Source organism: Salvelinus alpinus, chromosome 29 (assembly GCF_045679555.1).
Source record: "Salvelinus alpinus chromosome 29, SLU_Salpinus.1, whole genome shotgun sequence".
NCBI lineage: Eukaryota > Metazoa > Chordata > Actinopteri > Salmoniformes > Salmonidae > Salvelinus > Salvelinus alpinus.
In genome coordinates, this window is record NC_092114.1 from 46660706 (window position 1) to 46673681 (window position 12976).

Here is a 12976-nt window from a genome sequence, read left to right on the forward strand (position 1 = left end):
TCTTTCAGTTTTTTCTGCTTCATTCCTAGCCAGACTGAGATACTGTAGCTACGGTATTCAACTGTGATGGGGAGTTACACTTAAGTGTAGGATTCTATTATGTATTTCTTCATTTAAATTACTTAGTTGTACTTCTAGAACTAGAGTAAGACCATAGATGGCTTCACAGAAAAGAAAAGCATATAGGGGAGCACTAGTAGCCCAGGATACAGCAGAAACATGTATTTCTCCAAATTGGAGACTAATCTACCGCCAACTATTCTATTTGGGTACCTTTTTGCATCATCTGACAGTCATAGAGCTCCACATTATGATGTAGGCTACAATGTTGCGTCATCTGACAGTCAAAGATTGTCAATCGCTAAAGCCCTTCATAGGGCTATTTGTTTAACGTTGCCATGGCATTTTAATTATTTAGTAGTTGTGTTTGACTCGTTGCGTCTGTGCGTTACCTGGAGACAGTCTACAAGAGTTGGTGAGGGACAGGTTATGAAACACCGGTGCAGACACTCCAGGATTTCCGCAAATTCGAGAACTTTGGGTAAGTAAATATAGTTCGAAAGTTCCATTATCTAACAATTTAGCTTGTGCCATAATGCCAAAGCTATGTTGAATAATGGATAAAGGTTGTCTACTTATAGGTTTAATATCAAATTAACACCAATTTATTAGGCTAACTATCAAAACAGCAGTCTTTCCCCCCATTATTCAAACACCTGATGTTAATTACAGTAGCCTACCACAAACAAGTAGCATAGTCTGTGTGCTGAATTAAGCATAGACTACGGAGAAAACGTATCTTGCCTAGTTTAAATTTGATTAGGCCTAGTCTCTTTTCTGAGGAAAAGTTGCAGACATTGGGTGTTTCTCAAAATGCATACTGCCGTGCCGAACATGTGTATAACTAAACCAAGATAGGCCACAACATGGGAACAAATTAGTAATAGTTAGCAGAACAAGCAAGGTCCTGGGCAGAGCCAAGCACGAGCTTGCGAGATCCTATTGGCGCGTTGTAGCATATACACTGCTCAAAAACATAAAGGGAACACTAAAATAACACATCCTAGATCTGAATGAATGAAATATTCTTATTAAATACTTTTTTCTTTACATAGTTGAATGTGCTGACAACAAAATCACACAAATTATCAATGGAAATCAAATTTATCAACCCATGGAGGTCTGGATTTGGAGTCACAGTCAAAATTTAAGTGGAAAACCACACTACAGACTGATCCAACTTTGATGTAATGTCCTTAAAACAAGTCAAAATGAGGCTCAGTAGTGTGTGTGGCCTCCACGTGCCTGTATGACCTCCCTACAACGCCTGGGCATGCTCCTGAGGAGGTGGCGGATGGTCTCCTGAGGGATCTCCTCCCAGACCTGGACTAAAGCATCCGTCAACTCCTGGACAGTCTGTGGTGCAACGTGGCGTTGGTGGATGGAGCGAGACATGATGTCCCAGATGTGCTCAATTGGATTCAGGTCTGGGGAACGGGCGGGACAGTCCATAGCATCAATGCCTTCCTCTTGCAGGAACTGCTGACACACTCCAGCCACATGAGGTCTAGCATTGTCTTGCATTAGGAGGAACCCAGGGCCAATCGCACCAGCATATGGTCTCACAAGGGGTCTGAGGATCTCATCTCGGTACCTAATGGCAGTCAGGCTACCTCTGGCGAGCACATGGAGGGCTGTGCGGCCCCCCAAAGAAATGCCACCCCACACCATGACTGACCCACCGCCTAACCGGTCATGCTGGAGGATGTTGCAGGCAGCAGAACGTTCTCCACGGCGTCTCCAGACTCTGTCACGTCTGTCACATGTGCTCAGTGTGAACCTGCTTTCATCTGTGAAGAGCACAGGGCGCCAGTGGCGAATTTGCCAATCTTGGTGTTCTCTGGCAATTGCCAAACGTCCTGCACGGTGTTGGGCTGTAAGCACAACCCCCACCTGTGGACGTCGGGCCCTCATACCACTCTCATGGATTCTGTTTCTGACCGTTTGAGCAGACACATGCACATTTGTGGCCTGCTGGAGGTCATTTTGCAGGGCTCTGGCAGTGCTCCTCCTTGCAAAAAGGCGGAGGTAGCGGTCCTGCTCCTCCACGTCTCCTGATGTACTGGCCTGTCTCCTGGTAGCGCATCCATGCTCTGGACACTACGCTGACAGACACAGCAAACCTTCTTGCCACAGCTCGCATTGATGTGCCATCCTGGATGAGCTGCACTACTGAGCCACGGTTGTAGACTCCGTCTCATGCTACCACTAGAGTGAAAGCACCGCCAGCATTCAAAAGTGACCAAAACATCAGCCAGGAATCATAGGAACTGAGAAGTGGTCTGTGGTCACCACCTGCAGAACCACTCCTTTATTGGGGGTGTCTGCCTATAATTTCCACCTGTTGTCTATTCCATTTGCACATCAGCATGTGAAATTTATTGTCAATCAGTGTTGCTTCCTAAGTGGACAGTTTGATTTCACAGTGTGATTGACTTGGAGTTACATTGTGTTGTTTAAGTGTTCCCTTTATTTTTTTGAGCAGTGTGTTTTCATATTTCTGTTAGGGAAAGCGGACTCAAAAGTGGCTAAATTCGCCTTTGCACTCCTAAACAATGCACTTTTTTCTTACGTTACTAAGGGGTAAAGCTTACAAAACTTAGTCCACTCTGTTCGTAACAGGGGATAGTTTTGGGAATGGAAAACTGTTATTGAGATCAAATGTTCCATCGATGAGAAAATGTGCAGCCAAAATCCATCTCGTTCCTGCTTCTCCAACTGCCGGACACTTGGCTTCCTGACTACGAATATAAACGCCAAGTGGATGCTTCACATTTATATATCCGGTGAAATGTCTGTCTCATTGTTCTCTCTGACCATGCCCCGAGCATTGCAAATTGGAGCATTGCAAATTGGAGCACGGGAGAAACGGAGTATGAGTCCAAATCAAAGTATGCGAAACGAGCTGCACTTCTCGAATGCCTACTCCGTTTGTACATATTTTGAAGCATTGCTCGATGCAAGCTTCAACAGAAAGTATGCAAAGAAATTATGTAAACTTTCTTGAAATAAATGGCGAACATTATTTGGCCAGACAAAATACACTCCGAATTTGGATTGAAATGTTGCCTATTCACATCTCATATGTTGCCTGAATACAATATTTAAACGTCATACGTTAATAAATACGTGCAGAGTTAATTTTGGCATGTTTACCTGCCTACGTACTGTATATACCGATCACATAAGTCAATAGGGCTAACTGGCTAGCGACCAATATTGTTAGCTAGCCAGATAGCCACGAATAATCATTAGCTAGCTACCCACGAAGAATTGACATCTATCTTACATAATATTAGTTTTAGGTCATTTTTTCATGTCTAACTAGCTAGATTAGTACAATCCACACATCTAGCTGATAATTATGAAGCAAAACGTTTGCTTTGGGTATATCTTGTTTCGTTTATTATTGCCATTGTCCTGGCTGGAAGGTTCAGTGAATGGGGGGTAAAGCATGAGGTGCTACAGTAGAGGAAGTGTGAGTGCTTCTCAAATGTGTTGTTTTATCCATTCTCCACAGTCTTGTCCTCACAAGAATGTACTCAAGAGAACGTGGTCAGAGAATGCACTCAGAGCATGAGAGTGTAGAGCACGGTAGTGCCAAGCCTGGGCTCAGGTACAGTGTGTCCGACTGGGACACCAGTAACAAGCAGATATCTGACACAGCAGAACACAGGCGACACATGTCACACATGACAAGGCAGGAAGGGAGGGCCTTACGCAATGAGACAACCAGCAAGGTAAGATTATGTGACTATGTAATGAAACAACCAATTCAGTAAAGGCTTGCTTGACTTTGTGACTAACATTGGCCTACAGGCAGAGCCTTATAAATTAGTTAACACATACATTGTCATGGACTATTATTTATCACACTTATTCATGCCATCTCTCTATCCTCTCACTCTTCCTATTTCTCCCCCTCAATCTCTCTCCCTACCTCATCTCCCACAGACTAACTGGGATAAGAGTGACAGCTCTCGCAGGCTGAGTGATAGGATCTGGGATATCTCCCGCTGGAGAGAGACTTTGGAATCATGCATACAGGAAGTGGAGAAAGAGATGGATGCCTTAACCCTGGTGAGATTTCAGATTAGTATTAATCTGGCATGTCATTGTTTCAACGTAAAAACAAAGTTGGAAGTACCTGGTAAAAAAACAAACATTCTGGCAGCTTTCTACATTTATCAGACTTATCAGACATTTATCAGCAATAAACCAGGTTGTAGGTTGATGTATTGATGTGCTAGTACAGCGTAGGTGAGTTTGGCTTCTGTGTCTCAGGGGAAGGAGGAGGCTGAGCGGGCTCTGACGGCCACCGCAGTGCCTCTAGAGGTCACGGTGGAGTGCCTGACCCTGAGGGAGGGTCGCCGCGGCAACGAGCTGGTCAGCGACCCGGTGGAGGCCCAGCTGAAGAAGGAAGTGGAGATGATCGGCGGCGCACAGCGGATGCTCCAGCAGCGCATCGACAAGGCGTTCGAGCAGCTGTGGTAAGAAACCGTTTGACCAATGTGTGTCCCAAATAGCACCCTATTCCCTTTATAGTGTACTTCTTTTGCCCAGAGTCCTATGTGCCCTGGTCAAAAGCAGGGGTTGGAACAGGTTTAGGGGACAGAATCGAAAACCAGAAAACAACTATGTTTGAGGAACAGAACCGAGAACAAAAGTGATCTATACTGAACCCGGTTAATAATGTTCTTTTACGTTCCGGGCAAGGTTCATAGATGAGCAGCATCGTCAAATAATAATCAAAGTGGTTGTAAAGGGTGCAACAGCTTAGCACCTAAGGACTAAATGTCAGTTGGCTTTTCATAGCTGACCATTCAGAGGTTGAAACAACAAGTGTGGTAGAGAGAGTGGGACGAAAACAGCAGGTCCGGGCCAAAGTAGCACATCCGGTGGACAAGTCAGGGTTCCATAGCCGCAGGCAGAACAGCAGAAACTTGATCAGCAGCACGACCAGGTGGACTGGGGAGAGGGATAGCCAGGAGGGGTCAGGCCAGGTAGTCCCGAGACATGGGTCCTAGGCTCAGGTCCTCCGGGAGATGGGAGAATTAGAGGGAGCATACTTAAGATAACACAGGACACCAGATAAGACAGGAGAATTACACCAGATAGGACAGACTGACCCTAGCCCCCCGTCACATAGACTAATGCAGCATAGATACTGGAGACTGAGATGGGGGGGGGGGGGTCGGGGGACACTGTGGCCCAGTCTGACAATACCCCCAGACAGGGCCAACCAGGCAGGATATAACCACACCCACTTTGCCAAAGTACAGCCCCCACACAACTAGAGGGATATCAACAGACCACCAACTTACTACCCTGAGACAAGGCTGTGTATAACCCATAAAGATCTTCCCACCGCATAAGCCCAAGAGGGCGCAAAACCGGACAGGAAGAACACGTCAGTGACTCAACCCACTCAAGGAAAGTATAGCGTGGGAGAGCACTAGTAAGCCAGTGACTCAGCCCCCGTAATAGGGTCAGAGGCAGAGAATCCCAGTGGAGAGAGGGGAGCCAGCCAGGCAGAGAGAGCAAGGGTGCTTTGTCACTCCAGTGCCATGCCGTTCATTTTCGCACCCATTGGCCAGACTACACTCAGTCATAGGACATACTGAAGAGATGGGTCTTCAGTAAAGACTTAAAGGTTGAGACAGAGTCTGCGTCTCTCACATGGATAGGGAGACCATTCCATAAAAATGGGGCTTTATAGGAGACAGCCCTGCCTCCAGCTGTTTGCTTAGGAACAATAAGGAGGCCTGCATTTTGTGACTGTAGCGCACGTGTAGGTATGTACGGCAGGACCAAATCGGAGAGATAGGTAGGAGCAAGTCCATGTAGTAAACCTTGAAATCAGCCCTAGCCTTAACAGGAACCCAGTGTAGAGAGGCTAGCACTGGAGTAACATTTTTTGGTTCTAGTCAAGATTCTAGCAGCTGTATTTAGCACTAACTGAAGTGCTTTATCTGGGTAGCCAGAGAGTAGAGCGTAGTCTAATCTAAAAGTAACAAAAGCATGGATTAGCTTTTTTGCATAATTTTTTACAGAAAGTTAGACTTTTGCAATGTTACGAAGATTGAAAAAAGCTTACCTTTAAATATTTTTTATGTTCGTCAAAAGAGGTAACAGGGTCAAGAGTAACGCTTCACAGTTTTATTTGAGACAACTGTACAACCATTGTGATTAATTGTTTGATCAAACAGCAGATCTCTTTGTTTCTTGCGATCTAGAACTAGCATCTCTGTTTTGTCCGAATGTAAAAGTAAAACATTTGCTGCCATCCACTTCCTTATGTCTGAAACACAGGCTTCCAGGGTAGGCAATTTTGGGACTTCGCTGTGTTTCAGCTAAATGTACAGCTGTGTGTTGTCTGCATAGCAGTGAAAGTTGACATTATCTTTCCGAATTACATCACCAAGAGGTAGAATATATAGTGAAAACAATATTTGGTGCTAAAACGAAACCTTCAGGAACACCGAAACTTACTATTGTTTGTCAGAGGACAAACCATCCACAGAGACGAACTGATACAGTTGAAATCGGAAGTTTACATACACCTTAGCCAAATACATTTAAACTCAGTTTTTCACAATTTCTGACATTTAATCCTAGTAGAAATTCCCTGTTTTAGGTCAGTTAGGATCACCACTTTATTTGAAGAATGTGAAATGTCAGAATAATAGTAGAGAGAATTATTTATTTCAGCTTTTATTTCTTTCATCACATTCCCAGTGGGTCAGACGTTTACATACACTCAATTAGTATTTGGTAGCATTGCCTTTAAATTGTTTAACTAGGGTCAAAAGTTACAGGTAGCGTTCCACAAGCTTCCCATAATAAATTGGGTGAATTTGGTCCCATTCCTCCAGACAGAGCTGGTGTAACTGAGTCAGGTTGGTAGGCCTCCTTGTTTGCACACGCTTTTTCAGTTCTTCCCACAAATGTTCTATAGGATTGAGGTCAGGGCTTTTTGATGGCCACTCCAATACCTTGACTTTGTTGTCCTTAAGCCATTTTGCCACAACTTTGGAAGTATGCTTGGGGTCATTTTCCATTTGGAAGACTCATTTGCGACCAAGCTTTAACTTCCTGACTGATGTCTTAAGATGTTTCTTCAATATATCCACATAATTTTCCATCCTCATGATGCCATCTATTTTGTGAAGGGCAGCAAAGCACCCCCACAACATGATGCTTCCACCCCCGTGCTTCACTGTTGGGATGGTGTTCTTCGGCTTGTAAGCAACCCCCTTTTTCCTTCAACATAATGATGGTCATTATGGCCAAATAGTTCTATTTGTTAGATACTTTTGTACCTGTTTCCTCCAGCATCTTCACAAGGTCCTTTGCTGTTGTCCTGGGATTGATTTGCACTTTTTGCACCAAAGTATGTTCATCTCTAGGAGACAGAACGCGTCTCGTTCCTGAGCGGTATGATGGCTGCGTGGTCCCATGGTGTTTATACTTGCGTACTATTGTTTGTACAGATGAACGTGGTACCTTCAGGCGTTTGGAAATTGCTCCCAAGGATGAACCAGACTTGTGGAGGTCTACAATTTATTTTCTGAGGTCTTGGCTGATTTCTTTTCCCATAATGTCAAGCAAAGAGGCACTGAGTTTGAAGGTAGGCCTTGAAATACATCCACAGGTTGACTCAAATGATGTCAATTAGCCTTTCAGAAGCTTCTAAAGCCATGACATCATTTTCTGGAATTTTCCAAGCTGTTTAAAGGCACAGTCAACTTAGTGTATGTAAACTTCTGACCCACTGGAATTGTGATACAGTGAAATAATCTGTCTGTAAATAATTGTTGGGAAAATTACTTGTGTCATGCGCAAAGTAGATCTCCTAACCGACTTGCCAAAACTATAGTTTGTTAACAAGAAATTTGTGGAGTGGTTGAAAAACGAGTTTTAATGACTCAAACCTAAGTGTATGTAAATGTCCGACTTCAACTGTATCTTTCCAACAGATAAGATCTAAACCAGGCAAGAACTTGTCCCTGTCGACCAATTAGGGTTTCCAATCTCTCCAAACGAATGTGGTGATTGATGATGTCAAAAGCGGCACTAAGGTCTAGGAGCACAAGGACAGATACAGAGCCTTGGTCTGACGCCATTAAAAGGTCATTTAGCACCTTCACGTGCGGTCTCAGTACTATGATGGGGTCTAAAACCAGATTAAAGCATTTCGTATACATTATTTGTCTTCAGGAAGGCAGTGATTTGCTGCGCAATAGCTTTTTCAAAAATGTTTGAGAGGAATGGGAGATTCGATATAGGCTGATAGTTGTACCAAAACATTTGAATCAAGGTTTGGCTTTTTCAGGAGAGACTTTATTACTGCCACTTTTAGTGAGTTTGGCACACATCTGGAGGGTAGGGAGCCATTTATTATTGTTCAACATAGGAGGGCCAAGCACAGGAAGTAGCTCTTTCAGTAGTTTAGTTGGAATAGGGTCCAGTAGGCAGCTAGAGCCTATGACTATTTTCGTGAACGTGTCACGAGATACAGGATTAAAAAACTTGTGTTTCCATTTATCCTAGGTCCTGACAGTTCTGTGCAGACTCAGGACATCTGAGTTTTGAGGAAATATGCATATTCAAAGAGGATTCTGTAATTAGATTTCTAACTATCATTATGTTTTTGTCAAAGTGAAGGCAATCCTCACTTGTGGATTGCTGCTTTTTAGTTAATTTTGCCAGAGTATAAAAAATACATTTTGGATTGTTTTTATTCTCCTCAATCAGTAGGCTGATTGAGCAGCAGTGAGGGCTTTTCGATATTGCATGGTACTTCTCTTTCAAGCTAGTCAGAAGACTTCAAATTTGATGGATTGCCATTTCCGTACCAATTTTCTGGAAGCTTGCTTCAGTGCTCTGGTATTTTCTGTATACCAGGGAGCTAGTTTCTTTTGACATGGTTTTTGTTTTTAGAGGTGTGACTGCATCAAGGGTATTACGCAAGGTTAAAACCTTTTGTCAATAGGGGGAGCTGTTAGCATTATATATTTTTTTACATTTCCAAATTAAACTGCCTCGTACTCAATTCTTGCTCGTACAATATGCATATTATTATTACTATTGGATAGAAAACAATCTCTAGTTTCTAAAACCGTTTGAATTATGTCTGTGGGTGAACCAGAACTCTTTCTACAGCGAAACTCATGACAGGACATGCGAAGCTCTGAAAAATTGTCTCTGATCTCGGATCAGTTTAAAACTCTGTGTGTGCCCTATGGCTTGACATGAACTGCACCCGCCTTCCCCTGGATGTCAGTAACCAATGAGAAGTGGAATGGTGTCTCTACGTGTTTGTCAGAGTTTTTAAAAGGGAATGGAGTGAGATGTCCCTTCTTTTCGACGCTTGCCAGGACGCAAGGGAGGACATCAGAATCGCATGCTCAAAAGCTCTCGTTATTGATCAAAGATATATCCGTCTGTGATTTAATTCGATATAGGTGTTAGAAACATCATAACGAAGTTATTTGAAACCGATTTATATCAGTTTATGCGAGTATATTGCTATTTTTCTGAATTTCCTTAGTATTGCGTTTGAGGATTTGGGCATGTGTGTGCCGTGTAGCTATCGTTAGCTGCTAGTTTCGAAGTTGAGGAGGTCGTTTTACAACAAAGCAGCGATTCTTTTGGACAAAGGACACATTGCCCAAGATACTGATGGAAGCTCGTCCAAAAGTAAGAGTTATTTATGATTTTATTCCGTATTTATGTGGAAAAATGTAAACGCAGTTGTCAGCCATTTTTTGCGGCACTAGTCTGGCTGTAACTCACAATGTATGTCTAGTAACGTAAATTTTAAAAATCTAAATCAGCGGTTGCATTAATAACCAATGCATCTTTCATTAGCTGTCCAACCTGTATTTTTTTAGTCAATCTAATCGATAAATAATCGTAAACATAGGTGCCTTTACAAGATGGCGCCGGCCCGAATGCATGCCATGTTTTGACAGATTACATAGCATAACCACGATTTGTGATGCTAAATATGCACATTTTCGAACAAACTCTATATGCATTGTGTAATATGATGTTACAGGACTGTCATCTGAAGAATTCTGAGAAGGTTAGTGAAAAAATTAATATATTTTGGTGGCGATAACGTTATCGCCCCCTTTGCCTTGATTTAATGCTGGTGTGATGTTAGCTCATGTGGTATGCTAATATAACGATATATTGTGTTTTCGCTGTAAAACACTTAGAAAATCTGAAATATTGTCTGGATTCACAAGATCTGTGTCTTTCGATTGCTGTAGGCTGTGTATTTTTCAAAAATGTTTTAGGATGAGTATTTTGGTAATTGACGTCGGTCTCTGTAATTATTCCGGCTGCTTCCAACGCTATTTCAGATTGCAGCTGCAATGTAGAACTGTGATTTATACCTGAAAAATTCACATTTAAAAAAAAAAACATATCCTATACCATAAATATGTTATCAGACTGTCATCTTATGAAGTTGTTTCTTGGTTAGTGTCTATATACAGTGGGGAGAACAAGTATTTGATACACTGCCGATTTTGCAGGTTTTCCTACTTACAAAGCATGTAGAGGTCTGTAATTTTTTATCATAGGTACACTTCAACTGTGAGAGACGGAATCTAAAACAAAAATCCAGAAAATCACATTGTATGATTTTTAAGTAATTAATTAGCATTTTATTGCTCCCAAATATATATTTTGGGAGGGGGAGAGAACAGTTTTCAACCAGCGGTTGATTTGTGCGAGTCTGCTGTAGAGCTCATCACTCCCCCTAACTGGGAGGGGGCCAGATAAAATTACTTGATGAAAACACATCTTTCTAGCTAAGTTACAAACTGAAGTTATGTTCCACTTGGTGACCCTCTGACTGTTTAATCCTAACATCGTTGGTGTCGACCTGGATAACAATATCCCTCTATCATCTACACTCACCAGTTTTAGCCTCAGCCAGCACCATCTTCAGATTAGCCTTTACGTCGGTAGTCCTGCCCCCTGGTAACAATGTATGATGTCTGGATGATTTTTAAAAAGTGTAATATTGCGGGTAATGGGGTCGGCTTCGGCGGCTCCGACCCTGTAACGGGTGGTTGGACTTGTGAAGACTGGCTCTGACTCAGACTTGTTGCTTAGTGGGGAAAACTGTTTGAAAGTTTCTATCGGCTGAATGAGCGACACCGGTTGAGCATACTGACAGCATTCCTTTCCAGAAGCCATGAGAAAATTGTCCGGCTGCAGCGAGTGTAGAGGGGGATTAACACTACTAAACTCAGCAAAAAACAAATGTCCTTTCACTGTCAACTGCGTTTATTTTCAGCAAACTTAACATGTGTAAATATTTGTATGAACATAACAAGATTCAACAACTGAGACATACACTGAACAAGTTCCACAGACATGTGACTAACATAAATGGAATAATGTGTCCCTGAACAAAGGGGGGGGGGGTCAAAATCAAAAGTAAGAGTCAGTATCTGGTGTGGCCACTGGCTGCATTAAGTACTGCAGTGCATTTCCTCCTCGTGGACTGCACCAGATTTGCCAGTTCTTGCTGTGAGATGTTACCACACTCTTCCACCAAGGCACCTGCAAGTTCCCGGACGTTTCTGGGGGGGAATGGCCCTTGCCCTCACCATCCGATCCAACAGGTCCCAGACGTGCTCAATGGGATTGAGATCCGGGCTCTTCGCTGGCCATAGCAGACCACTGTCTTGCAGGAAATCACCACAGAACGAGCAGTATGGCTGGTGGCATTGTCATGCTGGAGGGTCATGTCAGGATGAGCCTGCAGGAAGGGTACCACATGAGGGAGGAGGATGTCTTCCCTGTAACACACAGCGTTGAGATTGCCTGCAATGACAACAAGCTCAGTCCGATGATGCTGTGACACACTGCCCCAGACCATGACGGACCCTCCACTTCCAAATCGATCCCGCTCCAGAGTACAGGCCTCGGTGTAACGCTCATTCCTTCGACGATAAACGCGAATCAGACCATCACCCCTGGTGAGACAAAACCGTGACTCGTCAATGAAGAGCACTTTTTGCCAGTCCTTTCTGGTCCAGCAACGGTGGGTTTGTGCCCATAGGCGATGTTGTTGCCGGTGAGGACCTGCCTTACAACAGGCCTACAAGCCCTCAGTCCAGCCTCTCTCAGCCTATTGCAGACAGTCTGAGCACTGATGGAGGGATTGTGCGTTCCTGGTGTAACTCGGGCAGTTGTTGCCATCCTGTAACTGTCCCACAGGTGTGATCTTTGGGTGTACCGATCCTGCGCAGGTGGTGTTACACATGGTCTGCCACTGCGAGGACGATCAGCTGTCCGTCCTGTCTCCCTGTAGCGCTGTCTTAAGTGTCTCATAGTACGGACATTGCAATTTATTGCCCTGGCCACATCTGCAGTCCTCATGACTCCTTGCAGCATGCCTAAGGCACGTTCACGCAGATGAGCAGGGACCCTGGGCATCTTTCTTTTGGTGTTTTTCAGAGTCAGTAGAAAGGCTTCTTTAGTGTCCTAAGTTTTCATAACTGTGACCTTAATTGCCTACTATCTGTAAGCTGTTAGTGTCTTAATGACAGTTCCACAGATGCATGTTCATTAATTGTTTATGGTTCATTGAACAAGCATGGGAAACAGTGTTTAAACCCTTTACAATGAAGATCTGTGAAGGTATTTGGATTTTTACTAATTATCTTTGAAAGACAGGGTCCTGAAAAAGGGACGCTTCTTTTTTAGCTGAGTTTACTGGTGGCATCGATGCTGTATCATTCTTTTCTACACTTAAATTGCCCTTGCCTAACGATTGCGTCTGAAGCCGAGCTTGCAACTTGCCTATTCTCACTATATAAGGCGATATATTATGACTACAGAGACTGAAATGAGAAGGCATAATGTTACTTAGCTTTTTTTGGCCGGA

The 12976-nt window shown here is 43.4% G+C and overlaps 1 protein-coding gene across 2 annotated transcripts in view; it reads left to right on the forward strand.

Moving 5' to 3' along the window:
• Window positions 1–425: 425 nt before the first annotated feature.
• tekt2 (tektin 2 (testicular)) overlaps window positions 426–12976 on the forward strand; it is a 31828-nt gene continuing 19277 nt past the window's right edge. For both annotated transcript variants that reach the window (XM_071374335.1, XM_071374336.1), the window contains exons 1-4: window positions 426–541; window positions 3581–3800; window positions 4015–4140; window positions 4345–4550. In XM_071374335.1, coding sequence (XP_071230436.1) covers window positions 3597–3800; window positions 4015–4140; window positions 4345–4550 — 536 coding nt within the window. In that variant the 5' untranslated portion in view covers window positions 426–541; window positions 3581–3596. The remainder of the gene's footprint in view (window positions 542–3580; window positions 3801–4014; window positions 4141–4344; window positions 4551–12976) is intronic.